Raw genomic sequence first — 27,528 nt, 5'->3', positions numbered from 1 at the left:
AAATTAGACAATTTAAATATTGTCATTGCCTGCTGTATTAATCTTACTGAGGCCCATCTTCCGTCACCATCACCCTTTACTTACAACATGCTGAAAGTCCCGCTTGCCAATTCCAGTGTACGGATCAAGCCTCAAAGCCCTGGGGCGGCACAGTGGCACAGTGCTTAGCACTGCTACCTCACAGCACCAGGGACCAGGGTTCAGTTCTTGGCTTGGGTCATTGTCTGTGCGGAGTCTGCATGTTCTCCCCGTATCTGTATGGGTTTCTTCCCCCAGTCTGAAAGATGTGCTGGTTAGGTGCATTGGTCATGCTAAATTCTCCCTCAGTGTACCCAAACAGGCACCAGAGTGTGGCAACTAGGGGATTTTCACTGTAAGTTCATTGCTGTGTTAATGTAAGCCTATTTTTGACTACTGAATAAACTTTACTTTAGTCTTTCGACTGCCAGCCTGAGTGGACCCAGCTGGTTTTAAACTTCCACTGCTCCTTCCCCATTGGGCGAGCCTCCACTCACCAAATAGACAGGTTAGTATTCCACGAGTCCCAGAGGAAGATCTATTGATGATCCCCTGTGGACATCAAAGTACCTACCTCCCCTGAATAAAAGAACAGGTGTTTTGTTAACTTGTAATAAATTGATGGAATCTTGCATTTCACACAGTTAATGCAAAACTTGTGGTTAATCAAATAAATATATATTGGGACTGAAATCACACACAAAATGTTTGGAGACAAACAATCAGCTGGAAGTCTGCTTTATGGGAATGTTAATTAAATGGATTAGTGTCTCCACTGAATTATATAGGGAGAGGATTTAAAAAACTTTTTAAATGTCCTGTTGTTTTGTCTGCAGAGTTGCACACAGCAACGTCCTGGAGACTGATCTTTAATTCCTGGAGACCACAGGCTAAGTTGGCAACATTAGATAGATTAATTAGACTGAATGATCTATTCGTGTACTGTAACCAAAATTTACTGAGAAATTAAGTTTAAAGAGTATCCAAGAGGAAATGAAAGCAACATTTCATAAAGATGGCAATGTTTTGCCGCCACTACCTGGTATAGATGTTATGCAGTCATATAGAACCGTAGAATCCTACAGTGCAGAAGGAGGCCATTCAGCCCATTAAGTCTGCACCAACCACAATCCCACCCAAGCCCTATCCCTATAACCCCATGCATTTACCCTAGCTGACAATAAAGGGCAATTTTTTTTGCATGGCCAGTGCACCTAACCCACTCATCTTTGGATTGTGGGAGGAAACCGGAGCACCCAGAGGAAACCCACACAAACACGAGGAGAACATGCAAACTCCACACAGACAGTGACCTGAGGCCGGAATTGAACCCGGGTCCCTGGTGCTGTGAGGCAGCAATGCTAACCACTGTGCCATTGTGCCACCCTAATGGTAGTTATCTGTCAAGACTTAGTGGGTGAATGAACAGTGCATGCTCATTTATCATCCTGTCCACTTCCTTTCTTGTATCCACCCATCAGGATGCACTACACATTTAACCAGGTCCCTAAAAGCTGCACACTGTTATGGCATAACATTGACTGAGGGGGGAAACCACTAGGCTGTCAGTAGGTGTGGAGCACTCCGTGCTACCTTGGGGGATACGGTCACAAGATACGTGACCTCAAACATTTAGGCAGAACCATTTTCATCACCAAATCTTACTAGCAAACATTGATGATTTGGTAAAAATGCTTAGTGTGTGTAAGCACACAAAAATAGTGAATGAGAGTATTAAAATATGAATGGCTCATGGCCCTTTTTTGCCTTACATTTTTAGTTGTAGAATGTCACAGAGAGAAAAGCAAGGAAAGGCATGGATCCACCTCCCCCACACTTTTCTGATCAGAACTTTAAGATTTTGGTGGATTGTAGGAGAGGAGACCAATCCTCCACCCTCCTGGCTGGAGTAATCCAAGTGCAGCAACCAAGAAGACCTGGATTCAAATTGTGACTGCAGTGAACACACAAAAGACCATTAGCACTCATGGATTCATGCTGGAAAAGGTCAATAACCTGCAAGTTCCCTCATCCTTAGAGAGGTCCAAGAGACCTTTCCCTTGCATTTCCTCTGTGTGACATTCTATGAATAAAAATGTAAGGCAAAAAGGGTCATAATCCGTGGGCTGCAGCCAAGGTGCAAGACGTGGCTCATACTTTTGCTTCAGCATTGAGACTATTATGTGTAAGCAGATCATGTAGGTGTGCACAAAACACGTGTAAATATTATGTTGCACAGACATAATGAAGAGCAATATCCCTCCATGCACCATACATTAGGATAATATAAATTCACATGTAGTTGCAGACCAAAAGGGTGAAGAATGTCATGGAGGTGGCCCAGCCTGGGAGTAGGTCAGTCTTTCAGACATGCATACAGATGGCCATGGAGGTTGCCATGGTGTCTGACCAACTGTTTATTGGTAACTAGCAAGAGTAAAGGTGATGCTAAAATCACTCTGGTACATGGTGATAATAATGGAGGTCATGCTGCCACTTTAACGCGCACAATGGGACATTGGCATGAGAGAAAGTGCGAGGATGGGATTGTGTCAAATGGGCACTTTCTCAGAGCATACTGTCACTTACTTGAGATTTCTCCAACAAGTGGAGGATTGGCAGGTGGTCACTTCTATGCTCCAGATCAACCTTGCTGTTACTAAAGTTTTGCATCCCCTCCTCTCCTGCAAGCTCCTCAAAGGGGTTGAGGACATGGATCTCAAGCACATCACCCCCTGTCTTCACCCTCTCCCAATGAGGGAGTGGTCCTCAGAAGGCCACCCCCTCATCGGGCAAGGGTTGCGATCCTCTTGGGTGGGAGAAGGGAGGTACAAGGAGGTTAGGGGCTGAAAGCATGAAAGGTGCTGAGGGTGGGGGATCTGGGGTCATTTAAGGGGAAGATGCTAGATTAGGTAAAACACTTACCCTTTCTCCCTAGATGAGTTCATTCAGTTTCTTGCAGCACTGCTTCCCAGTTCTCCTGGTCAGTGTCCTGGCACAAATGCATGCTGCCACTGCTTCCCAGGCTGAGATTCCATCCCTTCCCCTGGAATGACATCCTGCTGGAGGGAAAAGAATGTCCTGCCCTATCTCCACTGCCTCCAGCAACCTGGCCAGATCAGCATCTGAAAGATGGGTCACTGTCTTCCTGGAGGCCATTTCTTCCCGCACTGCCTGCATATCTGTCCATCCTTGGGGTTTTTATGGAGCTGTCCTTTGTCAGGGCAGGTCAGCTGCAGGTAATTTGGGTGAGTCGTGCCCATTAAAACATTCCAGCAAGTCTAATGAAGTTTGCCTTCTTACCATACAGGGGAAGCCAAGTCAGCACTTGCAGGTGTGCTGATGGGGCAGAGGGGAGCGGAGGAGCCAGGGGGGATGAAATTTGTACCCCTCTGACGATCGGGGGCAGGGGAGAGAGAGAGTCATGTCAGTCAGCCATCGGCACTTGGGGGACTGTTGAAGGGATCTTGTGTAAGGAGGTCAGGTGGGAGGTGTAAGAGAGTCAGTAATGTTGGGGGGAATGGGGTCTCCTATGTCTGTGGAGGGAGAGGGGGAAGCTGTATCTGCCCCGGGGTGGGGGTAGTTCTGTCAGCAGAGCTGTTTTTCTGTCTGGTTTTCTTGCACGTATGCAGTTTGTGGCTCCGATCTGAACTGTTGGTCGTCTAGCGAATTAAGCCCTGCCCACTCCCTCTAGTGGCTAGAAACAGTCTAGATCATTTTTAAAAGACTGAGTGCATATGATTGTGTGTGAAAACTTGCCCGAAAAATGGATCAGGAACTCTCCCGCTTTCACATTGGCTGGATGCTAAGAAAAAAATCTTGTAAAATTCCACCCTATATCTGATGACACCCTGCCAAAAAAATGAAGGCAGTGTGGTTCACGCTGTCATACATGGAAGGAGAGCCTGAATATGCTGACAAAAAGCTGGTGCACAGAGATTGGGCGCCCCCACCCCCGCCACCCCCGCCACCGATCATCAGCCCATCCCTGCCTCTCCCTCCCCAATCATTGATTCCTTCTCCCCATCCCGATTATTGGTCTGTTCTTTCCCCCCATTCCAGTGGCTATCGCTGGCATCCCTAGCTCTTCTGTCTGCTCCCAGCCACTACATTGAAATGAATCCCCCCAAAAGGCATCCACTGGAGCCCACCTCTTGGCACTGCTGGGTTGTCAGTGCCAGGTTGGCACGGGCATGGTGTCAACCTGCCAGTGCCAAGGAACAGTGCCAGGGGCATTGCCAGACCACTGTCTGACCATGTCCCTCTGCCATGGGGCTATGTTACCTTTGTGCCCCCGGGGGACTTCACAACATCACATTGGTGCGTTATCAATATGTGGTGGGGAAGTAATATCTGGCAATATGGGCATGAACCTGATGATGTTGCTGGCGAAAGGTGGGGAAGATTCAAAATCACAAACTTACCGTCGAGCATTGCGACTTCTGAATCTTAAGTCCCCGTCGGCATTCGCAAGGATGGCGAACATTGGCTCAAGATTGCCCTTGTTATTGCTAAAAGCCAAGCTTCAAAAGCCAAACTTGCAGCTCAGAAGGGCAACACTTCATCTTGTGCCTGTGCCATCTGATTCAATTTAAAACTAACCTGACTGCTTGGTCCTCCATCTAGTATCCCTTAAAAAATATAGTGGTCTCTACCTTGACTACTGCCATGTCAAATCATGTCATACAGCAACAACAACATAGAAACAGGCCAGTTAGCCACTTGAATCTGTTTCTCCATTCAATGAGATCATGGTTGATACTGATGAACCTACACACTCTCAACTGACTTTAATGTCCTTTCTACATTGGCACACATAAAGATTGTTCCTCGGTACAAAAATATTTGCCTCAGAAGTGGATGTGAAACAAACAAAATGATATTAGATGGTGAGATGTGCTATTTAATATTGACTGATGCATCCGTCTTTTAAAATTAGATTATTGGAGGAGACCTTTAGTGGAACAGTGCCTGGTTTATCCCTGTTTAGTTGGTAAGGCCAGGGATACCCATTGTGCAACAGCTTTTTCCTGGTTTGAAGCATAGAAATACATCAAACATCTCACCTGGTTATATCTCTGGATGTGAGCGTGCCTGTGTTCCATAGGTGTTCCAAATTCCGAAATAGGTCATGTGAGCCCGCAGAAAGAAGAAGTGGGATTAGTAAAAGGTTCTCATTCTGATCTCTTGAGAGAAAAGGCAAAAGTTATGGCCAAAACTTTTCTGCCTTTTCCACTGGTGGGATCTTCCAGCCTTGCCAATGGCGACTCCCCAGCCTGACAGAGGATTGGGGAGTGGTTGACAGCAGCGGGACCAGATGATGGTGGGTGGCCTGCATCGCCACAAAATACCCCGTGGAGGGGTGGTCACGCTCTTTAAAAAGTGTATTGAGAAATATATTGCTCCGAAATTCCCAAAATTATTTTGTGTCAAAGTGGAAAAATCTTATTGCCATTTCATGTATTTATGCAATACATTGAGATGTTGACTGCTATCTCCATCTGAACCATTTTGTCTTTTTGTGCAGGGGAAATTTATTGAGACAATAAAGTACAATGGAAACTATTTCGGGCTCAGCAGGGATGCATTAGAAACTGTCGCAAGAGAGGGCCTGGCTTGCTGTATTCACATGGAACTGGAGGTAGGTGTGAAGGATTTTTGGGCTGCTTTGTGAGTGATAGATATGCCTGTAAGAGTGACATACTAAATCCTATCAGAAGGAATATTAAGATTAAGCATTCTGAATGGTGGTGGAGCTTTCATGACAGTGGGTAGTCTCCCTGCCGCAGGACCAAAAACTCTGAGTTCAAGTCCATCTTCAGGACTTGGTGATCAAGGAAGGTGCATTCATCACACGACCAAACAAGTAGATTACCAGCTGTAAATCCATCCAACATGCCTGATAGCAGGCAGCAAGCGTGTGAGAATTTCCTTGTCAGCCGTATAGCAGAAAGCAATTAAAACCACTACAATGCTTTACAAAGCGTAATCATGGACCAATACAATGGCACTCCATAGTCTCCTATTATGGCATGGTGCCTGATAAAAACACATCTACAGTATTTTATCATTAAGAACATTTAATACAGCAATAAAACAGGAAAGATAATCAGACCTAAACATGTTGAAGTTAAACAACCTTGCTTCTTCTGTACACTAATTAATCACTTCAAATTGCTCCCACCACCACACACCATCAGTGATAGATCAGCAGTAGCTCAAAATGCACCCTCTGGAAACAAGTTAGGTCCAGAACGAATATCCCTTTTATTGTACTAATAGGTGTTTCTCCACATCAGAATTTTATAGCATGAAAATATTGCTAACAGGTTACTGGATTTAACACCACATTCCAGTGAAGTCCTCATTGTGGCAATGGTAAGCGTTTACATTTAAGTTGTCCCAAGTTTTAACTATTCACATTTACAGCACTTCCCCAAAACAGGTGCACAAGCAGTTCAGGAGGGCAGGTGCTTTTCAACACACCCACTCCCTCATCAATCTGGAGATTCAGATCTTTTTTCAGGAAATCTTTGTTATCCTTTCATCTTCCATAGAGTTTTGCTCTATTGCAAACTATCCCTGACATCTGGCTCCCGAAGAGTTGACAAAAAGAAATTGAAGTTTAGTTTAACAAGTGAAGATGGATTAAACAGTCGCCTACTTTTCACAAGATGGATTAACAATAGAAAAGGCTGAGACTTGTGTTTTACTTATAAATAACCGCACTGAATTGTAGTCAGATTACTGGCTGCAGATTGCCATTTAAAGTTGGCAGCATGATTTTGTGAGGTTGGAGTTCTGGATGTTGATCTGTGCGGTCCCAGCATCCCTCGGATGCTGAATGTTCTGATCAGTGATTTCCTACATCTTAGTTAAGCTATCAGTAGAAGAATGGAAAGGGAAATTGAAGGGAATAGGAATGAGAGCTGACCTAGACAAAAATTGTCAAAATAGGAGGTACTTATTGCAATTGCTATGAGTGCACAATTTCACCAAGATATTTTTATCACGTGCTGATTTGTGCAAATTTTATTTCTCCATCAACAGGTGGAAGCTGAGCTAAGTTAAAATGTATAAGTAAGTTAAAAACAAGGTTCGTGGTGTAGAACATCAAGTAAAAATGATACATTGAAACAGGAAGTAAACTGATTAGATGTCACCATTCTTAGATTTAAAAGTCTGACATTCTACAACGAAGGATAGGTAAGGAGTTCCATTGTGTTGAGATCCAGGTTGAGGAAGAAGAAAATTTGAAGTTATGAAATACTACATCCCATCTTCAGGACATTTTAATGCACTTTGCGACCTTAGAATTAGATTTGAAATGCAATTGCTGTTATTTTTGCAGATACAACAGCCATTTTGTGGATGATAAGGCCCTGCATGAGATGAATGTCTAATTCATCTATTTTTGGATTGTTATTTTGTGAATTTCAGAGTTAGGTCAGATTCAGGGACCCAGGTTCAATTCTGACCTCAGGTAACTGTCTGTGTGGAGTTTGCACGTTCTCCCCGTGTCTGTTTGGGTTTCCTCCAGATGCTCTGGTTTCCTCCCACAGTCTAAAAATGTGCAGGTTAGGTGGATTGGCTGTGCTAAATTACCCCTTAGTTTCAGGGAGTTTAGTAGGATAAATACATGGGATTATGGGATAGGGAGTGGGTGGGATTGTTGTCAGTGTAGGCTCAATAAGCTGAATGGCCTCTTTCTACACAGAAGAGATTCTACGATTCTTCTATGATTAATGTTCAAACTGGAAAATATAAAGTAGCATCTTTCATTGATATCCAAAGCTTTCCCAGACAATGGTAGATTGTCGCCCCAATCAGCAACGGGAATCATAATGTGAAAAATCATGAGTGGAAAAGTCAGTTTCCCAATGGTGGGAAACATTTTTGGAATTTTGATCTCCCAACTTTCAAGGTGGGTTATAGGTAAGTTGAGCTTCCCAAACAGCAATGTTGGGAAGTCCATTTGCATTCAGTAGTGTGTCATGAATGCTCTTTAAAAGTCCAACTTGCCAGAATCACATTCCCACTTCCAAATTACATTTCCTACCTGTAGATAATTAGAATGTTCTGTTTTACGACTGTATACAAGTGGCATGCAGTTGGCGAGCTTCACTTTGTCCATGCACCTGAAGTCCTTTTAAACTTTAACTGGCGAAGGACCAGAGGGCAGATGTGAAAAACTGTCTAGGGGGCATATTTAAGGGACTGTCCGGGGTATATTAAAAGGCTCAGCGCAGAACCTAGTCTTGGTCCCAGTCCCAGTCCCTGTCTTGGGCAGGGGAAGGCTTCTATGGATAGTGATAATTACACAAAGAATTGTGTGAAGAGTGCTGTCTGTTTTCAATTGCATTTGGTCCTGGAGGGTTGATATGTCGTTATGGGATGCAGAGTGCACAGCCACATGTTAGGGATGTATCTGGATCAATACCGTGGTAGTTCCAATGTCATGATGGGATAGTCCTCGCACATGGCTGCAATCACCCTGGTTATGCGCAATGTCTGCACAGCCAGTTATTTTTGAAGGGGAGGAGCAGCTACCTGTGGTCCTCCAGGATGTCTGAGACCTAGAAGTGGTGGGCTGGGAAAGTTCAGTCTAGAGTTGTTAAACCCAATGTTGAGTCCAGAGACTGTAACATGGCTAATTGGAAGTTTGTGTTGGATATCACTAGAGCATTGCAGCTTGCTGGCTATCCCTGTCCTTCTAAATTCTGCATCATGTCTGCCATTTACCTTTATTATTATCCCAAAAGTACAAACCTATCTATTTGTTTCTGTTTGACACCACCAATTTCAATCTTCACCCTAGTTTATTCTATTTATTCCTCATAACTATCATTGTTTTGTCTTTTAGGTTAATATTCAATTCATATTTCTAAACTTCTAATTTTTATTTGATCTGCAATATTTTATATGACCTCTTCTGATTCTACAGGTAGTGCTTTGCCCTCAGCATACCACAAGTTTATTACATTCTTGCCTTCAGTTTTTACACCTAATTCCTTGAGTATTTGTTCTGCGTACAGATTGAATAATTTTGGTGACAGTACACTGCCCTGTCATACTCTGCACTTGAAACATACCTGATTGTTCCTCTTCTATCCTGACACTGGCTATTTGGCTTCAACATAGATTCAGGATAAATCTCACATCCTTACTGTCAATTTCACATTTCAGCAACACATCCTTTAACTTTTAGTATTGGACGTAATCAAATTTTTTTCATAGTCTATGAAGCATATGTTCCTGTTTACTTCTAAGTACTTACCAAGATTGTTTGTAGGTTAACTATTCCCACTCTTGCCTGGATTCATCCTCCAGGCCTGAATTCAGACTTGTTTCTCCAGTTTCAATAAGATCACCTACCAGCAGGCATAGGCCTAACCGATTCAACCTTTCCTCATAAGTCAATTCCTTCATCCCAGGGATGAATCTGATGAACCTTTTCTGAACTGCATCTAAAACAATAATATATTTTTAACAATAAAGAGCTCAAAACTGCACATACCACTCCAGATGTTGGGGGGGAGGTCTGACCAAAAAAAAATCTAAGTCCAGGACAGGTATGAAAGGAGAATTTGTCAGCTTTTTTTTGGGTGAATTCAAATCCAGCATTTTATGCACTTAGTACAGGAAAAAATGAGCTAAACCATTCCTTGCCTGTAGGGGAAGGGGGCAACAGCAGCGAGCACCATTGCGCATGTGGCTGCAAATGTGCAATGGCAACCTAACAGGTCTGAGAGAGAGATCTGACAGGTCTCTGTGGCTGTAGTCGATCCAGTGATCCTGCAATCGCAGGGGCCCATGGCTGATCGTGTGCCTCATCTCATCTAAAAATATCACCCCACTCCCATCACCGAGACCAAGACCGATCACTCCTCCTTCCTGTTGCCTGCTGAGTGCACAGCACCCTCCTACCCACCGGCCTCAGTAGGCCCTGTCCCTGGGAAGGCCCTGCCTTTCAAGCCCCACCCCCTTGGCATTGCCTGGTGCCTGATGGGCAGTGCCAGGCTGGCACTGCGAAGCTGGCATTGTGCAAGGGTCACCCCCTCCTTGCCCCTGACCTTCCCAGGGGGCCTAAGTGGCCTCCAGTTCTACCAGCAAGCCAACATGACTGGTCCACATTGCTGAGGACCAGCTGTAATTCTCGTCAGAGAGAACCTCCCCACAGGCGAGGTTACAAAGGCAAGTCATAGTGTCATAGAGGTTTACAGCATGGAAACAGGCCCTTTGGCCCAATTTGTCCATGCTGCCCTTTTTTTAAATCCCTAAGCTAATCCCAATTGCCCGCATTTGGCCCATATCCCTCTATACCCATCTTACCCATGTAACTGTCTAAATGCTTTATAAAAGACAAAATTTATCCACCCCCACTATTACCTCTGGCAGCTTGTTCCAGTTGCTCACCACCCTTTGTGTGAAAAAATTGCCCTTCTGGACACTTTTGTATCTCTCCCCTCTCACCTTAAACCTATGCCCTCTAGTTTTAGATTCCCCTAGCTTTGGGAAAAGATATTGACTATCTAGCTGATCTGTGCCCCTCATTATTTTATAGACCTCTATAAAATCACCCCTTAGCCTCCTACGATCCAGAGAAAAAAGTCCCAGTCTATCCAGCTTCTCCTTATAACTCAATCCATCAAATTCCCATAGCATTCTAGTAAATCTTTTCTGTACTCTTTCTAGTTTCCTTTCTATAATAGGGTGACCAAAACTGTATACAGTACTCTGAGTGTGGCCTTACCAATGTTTTGTACAACTTTAACAAGACATCCCAAATCTTGTATTCAAGTGAGCCTAGACGATTGAGTCCTGGGCTCGCTATTGCCATGTAAATGGTATTGAAATTTAATTTAAATAATTTATTCAGCCTAACGATGGAAATGGGCATGAGGCTGCTCTTGCCAGATATATGGTGCTGGTAAGGTCGCGAGAGGCAAGATATTAAGCATGAACCTAATTTCTTGGCTCTTGCTCGATCTTACTGGCTTGTCCCACCCATCAGCTGGTGGAGTGCGCCATTATGATCGCCCCCATTGTCTCACCAAGACTCTGTACAGTTGTTGTAAAACTTCCCTATTTTTCTATTGCATTCCTCGTGCTACAAATGCCAACATTCCAATTTCCTCCTTCATCATTTGCTGTACCTGAATACTAACATTATGTGATTCATGTACCAGGACACCTAGAATCCCTATAGTGCAGAAAGAGGCCCATCGAGTCTGCACTGACCACAATCCCACCCAGGTCCTATTCCCATAACCCCACATATTTATCCTGCTAATTCCCCTGACAATTGGGTCAATTTAGCATGGCCAATCCGCGTAACCTGCACATCTTTGGACTGTGGGAGGAAACCCACACAGACACGGAGAGAATGTGCAAACTCCACACAGACAGTGACCCAAGGCCAGAATTGAACCTGGGTCCCTGGTGCTGTGAGACAGCAGTGCCAACTACTGTGCCACCCACAGTGCTAACCACTGTGCCACCTGTATCAAGTCCCTCTGTACCACTGATTCTGAAATCTTCTTCCATTTAAATAGCATACTGCGTTTTTAATCTTCCTGTCTAGATAGATACACTCATATTTACCCATGTTTTACTCCATCTGCCAAATTTTTGTTCACTCACTTAATCTTTCCACATCACTTTGCAAACCCTGCATCTCCTCTTGACAACCTATTTTTCTAGCTTTCTTGGCCAGAATTAGATTGGCTGACAGCTCTTCAAGACAAGACTTCCATCCACCCTTGAATGAGGGTCCCGCCTGCTGCCAATCAAAGTTCAATTGAGCGTAAAATGTCAACAAGCCTGTTGGAGTCAGCAGCATTTGCATTCTCCACCCATTCTCAAGATGGTAGGTGCCGAGAGCTTGCCGCTCTGAAAATTCAGGCCTTGGCGACATTGGCAAACTTAGCTACCCTATATTTGTTCCCTTCATCTGAATCATTGATATTGTAAATAGTTAAGGCCCAGCTTTGATCCCAGTAGCCCTCCATTAGTTACAGCTTGCCTACCCAAAAAAGACCAATTTGTTCCTACCTTCTGCTTCCTGTTAACCAACCAATCCTTTATCCATGCTGATATGTTACGCTATGTGTTCTTATCTTAGATGTGTACTGCTGTAAGGGCCTTGGTGAGATCACATCTGGAGTACTGTGTGCAATTTTGATCTTTTTATTTAAAAAATATATATAGTTCTTTAGAAGTAGTTCAGAGAAGGCTCCCTGGACTCATTCCTGGGATGAAGGTGTTATCTTACGAAGAAAGGTTGAACAGGTTAAATCCATATCTATTGGAAATCAGGTACCCTTTTAGAACCCAAGGATACCACATCTACTGGTTCCCCTTAATCCGCATTCAATATTACTTTGTCAAAAAACTCTAATAGTTAAACATGAATTCCCTCTCACAAAGCTGCGTTGGCCCTGCCTGATCAAATGTGATTATCTAAGTACCCAACTATAAAATCTTTAATAATAATACTTCCTTAAACCCATCGGGAGCATCTAATGAGTATTCTCTTTTCCACCACATCTCTTTACCTTCCATTCTACACCATAGCCTTGGCCCTTCACCATATATAGCTGCCTTAGTTGAACCATTCTTCCACTTTTTAAAATTAGAAATCTATCCACAAGAATTCAGAGCATGGGTAGAGCATTTGGTCCCTGGAGCCCGCTCTGATATTCAATAAGATCATGGCTTAAATAATCGTGGCCACACCTCAGCTTTTCTGTCTGCATCTCTACTCCCTGACTCCCAGGTCAATCAAAATCTAACTGAAATACTCAATGATTCAGTTTCCACTGTTATCTAGGGAGGAAAATGCCACACATTGATGATCCTCTGAGAAAAAACAATTCTCATTCCATTCTGAATTGAAAGGCCCTTTATTTTGAAACTGTATCCCCTAGTTGTAGACTCACCACAAGCAGAAAAATCTTCTCAGCAGTCATCCTGTCAAGTGTTCTCAGGATCTTTCTTATATGTTTCAATAAGGTCGCTTCTCATTCTTCTCAATTCCACTGGATACAGGCCCAATCTGCTCAATCTTTCCTGATAAGAAGGCAGCTGAGTGTTTTAGAATGAGAAGGAATAAAATTGTGACTTGTTTCTAATTCCGCCATTGACTAGGGAGTGGGCAGCTTGAAGAAAACATACTTAGAGCCTCGATACATTCTGCTGATTCCAATGAGAAAAGCAGCACACCAGAGAAGACTGCAGCTGAGAGGGCTGTACAGCAAATCACAAATTGATTTTGCCACATCCAGAGTTGAGAAGTATATCAGCCTAAACCAGGAATTCCCAGGATACTTTGATGCTGTTATTAACTGTGGTAAGAGTCTTGCTCTTTGTTACCTGATTATTGAAAAAAAAATTGCAGCGTATTTGTTCCAAAGTAGTTCTTTCAGAACCCTGTATGCCACTTGACCTGTTGGATTCGATTCACCACTGTCACTTCAACGTATATCAGTCAGTACTGGAATACAGGAGTGTTCTGAGTTGAACTGTACTACAAAACAAATTCTCTACTTTTTTTTTTCAGAATATATTTATTTTATTCAGTCGTTTCCTCTCCTTTTCCCCAGTAGGTCTCCCTGTGGCTGAGAGATCCTTTCCAGGCCTCTGCTGATAACAATTCTAAAGCAGGATTCCACTCGCATTTTCTCATACCAATGAGTTTTAAGTCATGAATTTAGTATTCCATAGATGTCACTGATTTACTTATTAATTTAGATCTCACCTATGAATTATTTTCTGGATGAGAGGGTGAATGAATGTACCCTGTTACCTATAATTAGTGCCTGGGATGATGGTCTTCTTCCAAAATATGAAGGCAGCAAACACATTTTCCATCATTTTCTCATCTAAGGGTGGGATAAAAGTGCCTCAGAGGGCAAGCACTTTTTTCTGTCTTTGAGTGTTTGTTGCTGTCTGTCTACAGATTTGTCCCAGAGTTTATGTGGATTTCAGTAGTGCTTCACGCCTGTCTTTTTTTCATTTTAGGACCTCATCTTCGCGGGGAGGTTTCAGTAAGGAATGCAGCACAGTGCTCCCTCATGCACTGCTTCTTGTGCATCTCATTTAATGGGGATAATGTATTTAGCTGGTAGGGCCTCCTCTGAAGATGAAGAGAGAGCAGGAGGGGGAGAAGGCCAGCATCCCAGGGAGAGACCTTTAAGAGCAGAGGCATGGGCTCATTTGGTGCCGGTTCACAGGGAGGTTAAGGCGGTATGGTCCATAAAAGATGCCATTAACCAATGGCTAGAGTCTACAGTCCAACTGCCTATAAATATCTGACATCCAGTGCTACAGGAGGCTCTGCCTCTCTAGGGATACAGTGACAGCAATATGTCGGATGGTTGGTTTGGAAATTGCCTCCAGCTGAGGGTGGACACTCCCCAACAATAACTTTGAAGGTCACAGTGGCCCTTAACTTCTGCGCATCCAGTTGTTTTCAGGATTCAGTGGAATACCTGTGTTTCATGTTTCAATCAGCGGCACATATTGGTGCCAAGCTGGTGGCTGACGTTATGTTCAGACATATCTGGATATTTGTCCACTCCCAGACAAATGACACCATCCAGGCAAAGAGAACCTGACACTTTGCAGCAATTGCTGGGTTCCTCCTCATCCAGGTTGTAATAGATTGCACTCATATGGCTATCAAAAAGCCAGCAGATGAGTGGGAGCTTTTGTTAACTTAAGGAGTCGCCTGTAACCACAGGATAGATTCTCCAAATTTGTGTCCATTAATCTGGCAGCTCTGAGGTAACGAGGCTGTTCGTGGCTCCTGTACAACTGGATGGATCGCTGTTCGGTGACAAGGGTTATCCCTTGATAAAAATGTCCCATGACCCACTGCGTTACCCAAGAGCCCAAGAGGCAGAGGAGAGATACAACAGGAGTGATGCTACCCCAAGGCAAGGACCATCAGGCTGCTCGAGATGTGTTTCCAGTGCCTAGACTGATCCGAAGGAGCATTACAGTATCCTTAGTCTCCCTCATAGTTGGGGCATGCTATGCCCTTCAAAATCTGGCTCTGGCAAGGGAGGCTGAGGAAAGTGAGGCAACTCCACAGGCCGGAGAAGGTGGCTTATGAGGAAGAGTCCGGGGAGATTCAGGCTGAGGAGATTGAGGCAAGCGACAGGAACTTTCAGGGAGGCAGGGACATCAGAGATGCTTTGATCCTACAAACTTTGGGCTAGGCATTCAAGTAACTGATGTTTCCTCATGACAATGGCAATACCTCCATTGTAAACAATCATTAAATGATAACCCAACCCAAAATGCCAGCACCACACAACGCCGTACAGTTACAAGCCTGTGCCGCATCTGGCCCAGAGGCAACTCAGCCCATTAAAGCAAAATAAACATTTGGACAGGATTCTCTGTGCACCCCCCCGCTCCATATCACGCAGTGTGTTTTCCGGCAGCAGAGGCAGCCAACCATTGGCCAATGGTGGGATCTTTCAGTCCTACCGATGTCTTTGGGGCTTTGTGTGACATGCACTCTCTGTTGCTGGATAACCTGCTACAGGGAGCTGCCTTCACCTGGCAGATCCTGATGGTGGGAAAAGCTAGAAAATGAACAGACAACGAACATTCAATGTTCTCATTCCTAACATAAATTTCAAAATAATGCACACAAATAATGTCAACCATGACATGTCCCTGTTATTGCCAAAGTGCCTTAAAGTTAGATCTGCATATGCTGCATTTTGGTGTGCACCACCCGCTGCCACCCCATACCCCTGTTCCTCACTGGTAACAGCGGTATTGGAGGCAGCCTGCTGGCTTTGCTGTCTGGGTGGGTCACAGTGACCTTGGTGGTTGTCCTTTGGCTGATGAGCTTGAGCAGGCTCTGCTAGGAAGGGTGCATCCAGCCCCATTACTGGGGACTCCTCAGTTGTAACAACACGTTCAGGTCATTTTGAAAAGGGCTGGACGGAAAACACCACCCAGGTCAGTGGTGATGTGTCGCACGTGGCTTCAGAGCTGCAAAAAATTCAAAGGTCTTCTGTGGTAGGCAAGGGTAAATTTTCTATACATAAATTATATTGGACATTATATTGGAGTTAAATCTATTGTGTCAAAGCTTATTTTTCTGCTTTTTTTGAATGCAGATAATCTTATGAATGCATACTTGGAGCTCAGCCAGCTGATCAGGGAGTACCTGAGTCTCAGTAATCAAACAAGCAATGACAGTGACAGAACCGTGAAAGGGGACAAATGGCAGGCGTCTGGTGAGTGTGCACTGGAATGTCAGAATGCTGATAAATAGCTGAGTTTTGCAGTGATGAATTGCTGACTTTGTACTTCTCTTGTTTCAGTTCTGAATCCCAGTAGTGTTTATGCTTGCACCAACAGAAGTCTAACATTTGGTTTAAAGATAACTCTTGCATAGCATAAATGATATAGTCCACCATTGTAGAACTCTGAAAGCTGTAATATATACAAGATACTGTAGGCTGCAAAGCCTTTTTCCGTCCTGTCATGTGATGCTACATGAGCACTTTCTTGCCTCAGTGCAAGTTTTGTACTTGTTCCTCTTATGTGATTAATTATTCAAATCCCACAAAGGAAAGAAAGTTTTTTGCAGTTTTTCTCCTCAACCTGCAAAGATAATTAAGCAAATCTTTATAACATTTATCTTGGCTCAGGCCACTACTATTCATTTCCAATTGGTGCCATGTCCATTGCTCCAATTGCATAGAAATCACCACGGTCCATTCAGTATTTGCTTGACTCTGCTGTACTTATCCAAGAGGCCTTAGGTCCCAGCCATAACTCGGTATTTACTCAACTTTTCTTTTTGAAGGAATTACTTGCTGCAGTATCAGTTTGTATTGCTGGGGTGCTGTTTCATAAGAACACGGCTTTCTGGCAAGATAAAAACATTTTCCTCATTGGTTTCAGTCATTTTGTATTTCAGTCATAATAGAAGTTTGCAACGAAGGGAAGGAAACATGAAGTAGTAATACCAAAGATAAAAAGAAAACCATGGATGATGGAATAAAAATGCAAAATGTTGGAAATGCCGAACAGGACAACCTGAAGGAAAATAGGTTATCGAATTAGGCTGTGTACGTTCACCATTGTTTATTTTCAGGCCAGTGTTACTTTGTTGGATATTAAAAAAAGGCCACATCTTCCTGGAGCTGGGCACTTCATGATGCATCATGAAAATGGTCACCTTCATGGTCATCTTTATCCTTCTATGTTGATCCACAAGGAGAATATGATTAAGTTCACCTTCACAACTGTTTTGAACTCACAGTGCTGAATTTTTGCTCCAGGTTCGGAACATAGAGTCAGGAAAATTCAGAACTCCCCATGAGTCAAACAAAGAACAACACAGCACAGGAAACAGGCCCTTCGGCCCTACAACCCCACGCCGCCCATTTTAACACTCAGTGAGTGCCTCATTCCAATCCATCTTCTTCCTACGACTTTTGTCTACATCTCATGGACTCCACAATAAAGGGGTGCAAATTTAGGGAAGTATATGTGCGCCAGATTAAGGGAGATCCAATTTAGGGACAATTTATTAACACCAATCAGCCTAAAAGCATGTTTTTGGGGTGTGGGAGGAAACCGGAGCACCTGGAGAAAACCCACGCAAGCACGGGGAGAATGTGCAAATTCCCACAGACACCGACCCAAGCCGGAGATCCGACCCAGGTCCCAGTAACTGCACAGCAAACAGTGATAATCACTGAGCTGTCGTGTTGCCCGTCAGTTGGTCCAGTTTAAGCGTACACTAACAACGTGAAGCCAGGAGTCAGGAGGAAGTTATCTGGATATTTGCTCCTGGATGGTGGGGATCAACTGTGATCGGGCCCACCATTGATAGAAACAGTGCCGAGATGGCATCAAGCTGGCAAGTTTGAGGTGGACTGTTTAAAAGACCTTCCTTGGTTCTCTGTGTCCTTCACCCAGTTATAATAAAAACTGTAAGATCCTCTTGTCCTCACAGCTCGTCACACCCCCGCAGGACAACGCATGCCAACTCATTCTTCCACCCACCCCAATTACTCCTCATTCCCTTCCTATCAACCTATGCCCCTCTAACCACCCCCATGGGCTTTCAGAGCCTCCATGCCAACTTAGTGCCAACACATGTAATCCCCCCACCCCCACCCTACTCCCTTACACCTTCCATGCCAACTCTAAAAGAGTACCTGACCTCATCAAAGAACTCTGATAGGTTTAGGCCTTTTCCCCAAATTTGTGAAACCCACAAGTCATGTTTCAGAAACCTGAATGATGGAAAGTGCTTCTGATTTCTAAGCAGTTGGACTTTTAAAGGTGTTGCTACCTTTGTAAATTGCAAATGTATGAAGTGTGGCCTTTCCCATTCCTACCACCCCACACCACCCTTCCCCCAAGTCTGGCCAAAATAGTGGATGCTGGGTTTTGGGGATGGGACTTCCGGAAATAGAACTCTGGCATCGTTTTCCCTAAGACACAGAGTTCTTTCATCACGGTGGAAGTTCAGGACATAATCTATATGTTATTAGTTCAATAACCAACTCACTGCCACACACAGTCAGCATAATGATCCTTGTGACTACATCCATAGAGCCAGAGACAGTTTCTACATGCATGTTGAAAATGAAGACAACCAATTCTACTATTCACACCACTTGGCCCTTTGATTGCTTCCCAATAAGTCTTTTGAATGATCGAGGACTTTCTCCAATTTAAGTTGACAAGTTGGCAAAACTGATGCCATCTTGTCTTGAATTACTTGTTTGCTTTTAAAATCCAGTGTTTTCTGTTTGTATAGATTTGCCAAAGAGCACACCAACTGGACCTAACCAGGCAACCTGGAGTAAAATTTCAGCATCCAGTGGATTACCTGCTGAATATGTGGACTCTTCTATTAGGAACTACTGTTCTAGAATACAGGCTAGACTATCCGCAGAAAAAACTCACTTGGTAAGAAGCAAAATATGTGTTTCACGTAGAAATCCATAAATGCCTTTACAGCAGATAAGCTAACCAATTCTAGTCACCAATATTTGAACTGTGTGATGATAATATGCTATTGATATGTTTTATGTTTAAGGGGACTGTTTTCATAAAATCCTTACAGTGCAGAAGGCAGCCATTCAGCCCATCATGTCTGCACCAACTCTCCGAAAGACTGTCTTACCCAGGCACAACCCCCTACCCTATCCCCATAACCCCACGCATTTTTTTTTTATTCATTCATGGGACATGGGCGTTGCTGGCTGGCAAGCATTTATTGCCTGTCTTTAGTTGCCCTTGGAGTGTAGTTGAGAATCAACCACATTGCTGTGCTCCAAAGTCTCATGTAGACCAGACCAGGTGCAGATAGCAGATTTCCTTTTCTAAAGGATATTAGTTTGCCAGATGGGTTTTTCCGACAATCAACAATAGTTTCATGGTCATGAGTAGATTCTTAATTCCGGATATTTTTTATTAAATTCAAATTCCACCATCTACCATGGCGATATTTGAACCCATGTCTCAAGAACATTAGCTGAGTTTCTGGATTAATAGTCCAGTGATAATACTACTAGGCCATCACTTCCCCATTTACCCCTGAATCCCCTTAACCTTCATATCTTGGAACATGAAGGCTCAATTTAGCATGACCAATCCACCTAACCTGCACATCTTTGGACTGTGGGAGGAAACTGGAGCACCCAGAGAAAATTCAAGCAGACACAGAGGGAATGTAAGATTCAGTGTTTTCTTTTACCTCAGACACCGGCCCAAATCCATGCATCTGCACAGCAAACAGTGATAATCACTGAGCTGTCATGTTGCCCGTCAGATGGTCCAGTTTAAGCATACACTAAAGACGCGAAGCACTAGGCAACTCTCGAAGCAACATCCAAGAGCAGCCCATGCAGCACCCACCGCGTGTATGCCCCTTGTTGGTCAATATTATTTTGAACTGAAGTAGTGATAAGTTAGAAATTAGAGTTGTTTCTTATTAGGTTTAGAGATTGTTCAACTGTTAACAGTTAAACTGTTTAACTTTATTAAGAGTTATGCTTAAACTATATTATGAATAAATCTTCTTTTAATAAAAGATCTCTAATTTGTCAGTAGGATTACTCCTGGGGCAAAACATCCCATTGTCACATTTATGCCAAATTAGGAAAACTGTTGGGATCTAATCTGACTTCATAACAAAACTTTGGGTTTGGGACCAGAAGCCTAACAACTGATTCTGTTTTATTCACTTTGATTCTTGAACTGTTCAGGCGCAATTCAAAATGAAGCTTGGTAATCTGAAGTGTTTGGCTTGTATCTGTAATAAACATTGAATGATATTAGCTGTGTACTGTTATGGAATACTTCAATTGACATTGGTATCCGACTGGCAAAAAGGGCAAGGGGGTGACTCTCAATGGCCTCCACTACCCCCAACATATTACCATGCCAGGATCCTTGATTAGACACTGAGTGCCTTTTGAATGAGGCAACCCCATGGGAACCCACAAGAAACCCTGATAGGGTTTGTTCTTTGGGCTCCCCACATGGTGAATCTCAGCAGTGCTGGAATGACACCCTATAGTGAGTATTAATTGTCCACTCAAGGGCCTCAGTTTGCAGTGCAACAGGTGGGCCTTCCACATAAAGGACCTAATTGGGTAGAGGTGGGAAGTTGACAGGATCCTCATCTACCACCCACTCACCTGATTAAATGCCCCCCGTCATCAAAGTCACTGTGAGAGAGGGTCTTTAATTCTGCTCTTAGACAGAGCTGTGTTCCCCCCTTTCCCCCAACAAATTCTGCTGGGCTGGAAAAATATAAGATGTGCCAAGGTGGAGCGTACTACTAATGGATTTAGGGTGAGGATAATTTGTTTTCACCAGGTGCAGACTTTGGGCAGCTAAGATGAAGAAGACCTAGGGTTTTAAAACAGCTGTTAAGAGACTGCCTCAGGACAGACTCATCAGAGAGACTTTCAGTAATGTCTGATGTTGCAATGCAGCATCTGTAATAACCAGGTTGCAGCTCATAATTTAAACCTACAATCCTTCACAGTACATCATTGATCATCACAAGGAGAATTCCCCTAAGGGAAACATTCCTTCCTGTGCCAGTGCAACTTCTAAGTTTCCAACAAAAGTCATGAGCAACAACAATATATAACAATCAACAAAAAGAATTCATCATTGCCAGAACTGCATAACTCATTGAACAGTCACTTCCCTTACGTCCTCTCTTGTTTTCTATGACCTATTGGAGTTTTGTTGTCACTGTCTTCATGCTGATTCATCACTCAACAGGGTTTAAACTAGTTTGGCAGGAGGGGTGGGACCCAGAGCAGTAGGGAGACAGAAGAGAAGGTTGAAGACAGCACAGACGTTTAAGAGAGCACATTAACTAGTAAAGGCAGTGTCAGTAATCCTAGTGCTAGACAGATTAGGCAAAAGCAGGACAGAGAGCAAGGGAAGTCCAGATTAAATGCATTTATTTCAATGCAAGAGGCCTGATGGGCAAGGCAGACGAACTCAGGGCATGGATGGGTTCATAAGACTGGGATGTTGTAGCTATTATTGAAACATGGCTGAGGGAGGGACAGGACTGACAGCTCAATGTTCAGGATACAGATGCTATAGGAAAGATAGGACAAGAGGTAAGGGAGGAGCAGGAGTTGCACTTTCGATAAGGGAAAACATCACAGTAATACTAAGAGGGGATATATTTGAGGATTCGCCCACTGAGTCTATATGGGTAGAACTGAGAAATAAGAAGGGGGAGATCACTTTGATAAGGTTGTACTACAGGTCCCCAAATAGTCAGCGAGAAATTAAGGAGCAAATATGTGAGGAGATTACAGATAGCTCCAAGGAAAATAAGAAAATAGTATGGGACTTTAACTTGCCCAACATTGATGAGGATAGCTATAGTATTAGAGGCTTGGATGGAGAGAAATTCGTTGAATGTATCCAGGGGGAATTTCTCATTCAGTATGTGGATGGTCCAACTAGCGAGGAGGCAAAACTTGACCTCTTGGGAAATAAAGAAGGGCAGGTGACAGAAGTGTGTTAGTGAGGGATCACTTTGGAACCAGTGATCATAATTCCATTAGTTTTAAGATAGCTATGGAGTGATAGGTCTGGCCCAAACGTTAAAATTCTAAATTGGAGCAAGGCCAATTTTGATGGATCAGACAGGAACTTTCAAAAGTTAATTGGGGGAGTCTGTTGGCAAGCAAAGGGACGTCATGTAAGTGGGAGGCTTTCAAAATTGTGTTAACTAGGGTTCAGGGTAAGCAAATTCCTCTTAGAGTGAAGGGCAAGGCTGGTAAAAATAGGGAACCCTGGATGACTTGGGATATTGAGGCCCTGGTCAAGGAGAAGAAGGAGGCACATGACATGCATAGGCAGTTGGGATCAAGTGGTTCTCATGAAGAATATAGAGGGTGTAGGAGTAGAGGTAAGAGAGAATTCGGGAAGGCAAAGAGGAGACACAAGATTGCTTTGACAGATGAGGCAAAGGAGAATCCAAAGAGATTCTACAAATACATAAAGGGCAGAAGGGTAACTTGGGAGAGAGTAGGGCCTCTCAAGGATTAACAAGGTCATCTATGTGTGGATCCACAAGAGATGGGTGAGATCCTAAATGAATATTTCTCATCAGTATTTACTATTGAGAAAGACATGGATGTTAGCGAACTTGGGAAATTAAATAGTGATGTTTTGAGGAGTGAACATATAACAGAGAAGGAGATGCTGGAAGTCTTAAAGCACATCAAGGTAGATAAATCCCTGGGATCTGATGAAGTGTACCCCAGGGAATTGTGGGAGGTTAGGGAGGAAATTACAGATCTTCTAGCAGAGATATTTGAATCATCGACAGCCACAGATGGGGCACCTGAAAATTGGAGGGTGGCAAATGTTGTGCCTTTGTTTAAAAAGGGCTGCATGGAAAAGCCTGGGAATTACAGGCCAGTGAGCCTCACATCAGTAGTGGGGTAACTTATTAAAAGGTATTTTGAAAGACAGGATCAACAGGCATTTAGAGAGGCAAGGACTGATTAGGGACAGTCTTTGTAAATGGAAAATTATGTCTCACAAATTTGATTGAGTTTTTTAAAGGGTAATCAGGAAAGTAGATGAGTGCAGTCCAGTGATGTTGTTTACATGGACTTAAGCAAGGTCTTTGACAAGGTACCACATGGTAGGTTGTTGCATAAGGTTAAATTTCACAGGATCCAGGGTGAGGTAGCCAAATGGATACAAAATTGGCTTGATGACTGAAGGCAGAAGTGGTTGTAGAGGGTCGTTTTTCCAATGGAGGCCTGTGACCAGTGGCATGCCTCAAGGATCAGTGCTGCGTCCATTGTTATTTGTCATTTAATAAATGATTTGGATAAGAATTTAGGACGTATGGTTAGTATGTTTGCAGATGACACCAAGATTGGTGGCATAGTGGATAGTGAAGGAGATTATCTGGGATTGCAATGGGATCTTGATCAATTGGGCCAGTGGACTGATGAATGGCAGATGGAGTTTAATTTAGATAAATGCAAGGTGATGCATTTTGGTAGGTCGAACCATGGCAGGACTTACTCAGTTAATGGTAGAGTGTTGGGGAGAGTTAGAGCTCAAAGAGATCTAGGGGTACAGTTCATAGCTTCTTGAAAAGTGGAGTCACAGGTGGACAGGGTGGTGAAGAAGGCATTTGGCATGCTTGGTTTCATTGGTCAGAACACTGAATACAGGAGTTGGCACGTCTTGTTGAAGTTATACAGGACAATGGTACGGCCACACTTGGAATACTGTGTACAATTCTTGTCTTTATTATAGAAAGGATATTATTAAATTAGAAAGAGTGCAGAAAAGATTTACTAGGATACTACTGGGACTTGATGGTTTGAGTTATAAGAAGAGGTCGGATAGACAGGGACTTTTTTCTCTGGCACGTAGGAGGCTGAAGGGTTATCTTATAGCGGGCTATAAAATAATGAGGGGAATCGATCAGCTAGATAGTCAATATCTTTTCCCAAAGTTGAGAGGGGAGATTTGCTAAAGGGTCCAGAGGGGCAATTTTTTACTTGGAGGGTGGTCAGTGCCTGGAACGAGCTGCCAGAAGTAGTAGAGGCAAGTACAATTTTGTCTTTTAAAAAGCGTTTAGACAGTTGCATGGATAAGATGGCTATAGAGGGATGTGGGACGAACACGGGCAACTGGAACTAGCTTAGTGGTTTAAAAAAAAGGGGCAGCATGGACAAGTTGGGTTGAAGGGCTTGTTTCCATACCAGAACCCTTCGTCATCCAGTACTTCCCTGGAATGGAGAAGCTGCGACGTCTTCTCCAGAGCCATCAACATGCCATTGATGAAGACGAACATCTCACCAAGGCCATCCCTACACCCCCACTTCTTGCCTTCAAACAACCACGCAACCTCAAACAGACCATTGTCTGCAGCAAACTACCCAGCCTTCAGGAGAACAGTGACCACGATATCACACAACCCTGCCACAGCAATCTCTGCAAAATGTGCTGGATCATCGACACGGATGCCATCATCTCACGTGAGAACATCATCGACCAGGTACACGATACATACTCTTGCAACTTGGCCAATGTTGTCTACCTGATATGCTGCAGGAAAGGATGTCCCGAGGCATTGTACATTGGAGAGACCATGCAGACGCTACGGCAAAGGATGAATGAACACCTCTCGACAATCACCAGGCAAGAGAGTTCTCTTCCTGTTGGAGAACACTTCAGCAGTCACGGGCATTTGGCCTGTGATCTTTGGGTAAGCATTCTCCAAGGCGGACTTCACGTCACACGACAGCGCAGAGTCGCTGAGCAGAGACTGATAGCCAAGTTCCGCACACATGAGGATGGCCTTAACTGGAATCATGGGTTCATGTCACACTATCTGTAACCCCCATGACTTGCCTGGACTTGCAAAATCTCACTAACTGTCCTGTCTGGAGACAATACACATCTCTTTAACCTGTGCTTAACGCTCTCTCCACTCACATTGTCTGTACCTTTAAGACTTAATTACCTGTAAAGATTCGCATTCCAATCATTATTTTGTAAATTGAGTTTTATATGTCTCGTTTGTGAATAGAACTCCCACTCAGCTGACGAAGGGGCAGCACTCCGAAAGCTAGTGGCTTTTGCTACCAAATAAACCTGTTGGAGTTTAACCTGGTGTTGTGAGACTTCTTACTTTCCATACTAGGGCAACATGATCTACCCCCCCATACATTTACTGGGCCTCCCACATGCATCTTATCGATTGATGGTGACGCTGACATTTTTGTGTGAGACAGGAACTTTTACCCAATTGCTCTGCTGGTTATCAGAATTTGGGGCCTTAGTTTATTTAATTTAATATGATAGTTTTCTCTGAATTTTCGACCTGGTCTGTTTTTTTCACAAAATTGCAGGCAGGAGTCTTAACATTAGATTAATTTTTTTGTTAATCATTACTTTTGCTATTGCTGATGACATGATCTGGGACAGAGAACTGTGTCCCTCTCCTCAGATCCTCCTTAAAGCAAGTCTTGCTACAATTGTGCTTTGGTGAGACCAGACCTGGAGTACTGTGCACAGTTTTGGTCTCTATTTTTAAACAAGGGTATTCTTGTTATGGAGATGTAACAGCAAAGATTGACTAGGTTGTTTCCTGGGTTGCCATATGATGAGAGGCTGTGCAAATTGGGTCTACACTGTCTGGAGTACAGGAGAATAAGAGGCGATCTCTTTGAAACATACCAGATTCTGAAGGAGCTTGACAAGGTGGACATTGAGTTGGTTCTCCTGGCTGGGAAATCCAAAACACAGGGGCACAGTCTCAGAATAAGCGGCTGATCACTTCAGGCTGAGATAGAGAGAAATTTCTTCACTCAAAGAGTTGTGACTCTGGCATTTTCTACCCAAGAGGTTGTGGGTGCTCCCTTCTTTAATATATTTAAGGCTGAGATAGACAGGATTTTGGTTTCTCAGCAAATCAAGGGAGATGGGGAAAGAGTGGGAAAGTGGAGTTGAGGCAAAAGATCAGCTGTGATCCTATTAAATAGCAGGACAGACTCAACAGACCAATACGCCAGCCTCTACACTTGTTTGTTTTTCTATATTTTTAACCTACTGCTCGGGCTAAGTATTTGGCCACCCACCCTAATTTTTCGTTTTTTGGCTCTGTGTCAATATTTCCTTACAAATCTGTGGGAAACCTTGGATAATTTTTGTACGTTAAATGTCCTGTATAAGTACAAGTTGTTGTTGTTGACTTGGTTGGGATGCTGTTACAGTTTAATGCTCCATGGTGCATTAAAATTTAATTAACTTAGTTAAAATTATGTGATTGCTAGCATACTCCGGGTACATGACTAGTAATTAAGCTTCTTAATGCTGTTGCCAACCATAACTTTTCACAGCTAAATCCCCTGTTTATATTTGTCATTAACACCAGTGTTTAAATACAATGGCTTTGTACTATTCAGTAGAATAGTTTTGAAGCACCATTATATCCCTCACAAGCTCTTTACTGCCCTCTTTCTACCTACACTTCTCTTTGCTAGTCATAGAATTATAGAATACCTACAGTGCAGAAAGAGCCTATTAAGTCCATCAGGCCTGTACTGACCACAATCCCTCCCAGCCCCTATCCCCATAACCCCACATATTTTCCTTGCTAGTCGCACTGACACTAAGTGACAGTTTAGCATGGCCAATCAATCTAACCCACACATCTTTGGACTGTGGGAGGAAACCAGAGTACCTGGCGAAAATCCATGCAGACACGAGGAGAACATGCAAACTCCACACAGACAGTGACACAAGCCAGGAATTGAACTCAGGTCCCTGGCACTGTGAGGCAGCCCTTCGATTCTATCCTTTCAACAACAATAACATACTTAAAATGCACATTCAATAATCACCACTTGTGTTTCTATGGAGTCCTTAACGTAATTAAGCACTCCAAGGCACCGCACAGAAGCCTTACAAAACGAGATATGATATAAAAAGTGATACTAGGTCAGTGAACAAAGCCTGGTCAAAAAGGTAGGTTTTATCGAGGTTTTAATGGAGAATTCCAGAGTTTAGAGCCGATTGAGCTGAAGGCACAGAGTATTCAGTGGCCATAATCAGATGAGTACTGATATCTTGAGTTACAAAGGCAGAGGAGATCACAAATGTGAGATCGGTTGGAAACTTGGGTGGAGAGATGGTAGGTGGAGTTTAATCCAGACAAATTTGAGGTAATGCATTTTGGAAGGTCTAATACAGATAGAAAATATACAGTAAATGGCAGTACCCTTAAGAGTATTGATAGGCAAAGGGATCTGGGTGTACAGGTACACAGTCACTGAAAGAGGCAGTGCAGGTGGAGAGAAGGTAGTCAAAAAGGCATACAGCATGCTTGTCTTCATTGCCAGGGCACTGAGTTTAAAAATTGGCAAGTCATGTTGCAGCTTCATAGAACCTTAGTTAGGCTGCACTTGGAATATAGTGTTCAATTCTGGTCGCCAC

The 27,528-nt window shown here is 43.5% G+C and overlaps 1 protein-coding gene across 1 annotated transcript in view; it reads left to right on the top strand.

Moving 5' to 3' along the window:
• lrguk (leucine-rich repeats and guanylate kinase domain containing) overlaps window positions 1-27,528 on the top strand; it is a 145,931-nt gene that overhangs the window by 93,738 nt on the left and 24,665 nt on the right. Inside the window, exons 13-16 of the mRNA XM_080207899.1 lie at window positions 5,546-5,659; window positions 13,168-13,369; window positions 16,161-16,280; window positions 18,827-18,978. Of these exons, the coding sequence (XP_080064025.1) occupies window positions 5,546-5,659; window positions 13,168-13,369; window positions 16,161-16,280; window positions 18,827-18,978 (588 nt within the window). The remainder of the gene's footprint in view (window positions 1-5,545; window positions 5,660-13,167; window positions 13,370-16,160; window positions 16,281-18,826; window positions 18,979-27,528) is intronic.

This window comes from Carcharhinus amblyrhynchos, chromosome 19 (genome assembly GCF_965287045.1).
Source record: "Carcharhinus amblyrhynchos chromosome 19, sCarAmb.v2.hapA, whole genome shotgun sequence".
Classification (NCBI taxonomy): domain Eukaryota; kingdom Metazoa; phylum Chordata; class Chondrichthyes; order Carcharhiniformes; family Carcharhinidae; genus Carcharhinus; species Carcharhinus amblyrhynchos.
This window is presented reverse-complemented; position numbering and strand designations above follow the sequence as displayed.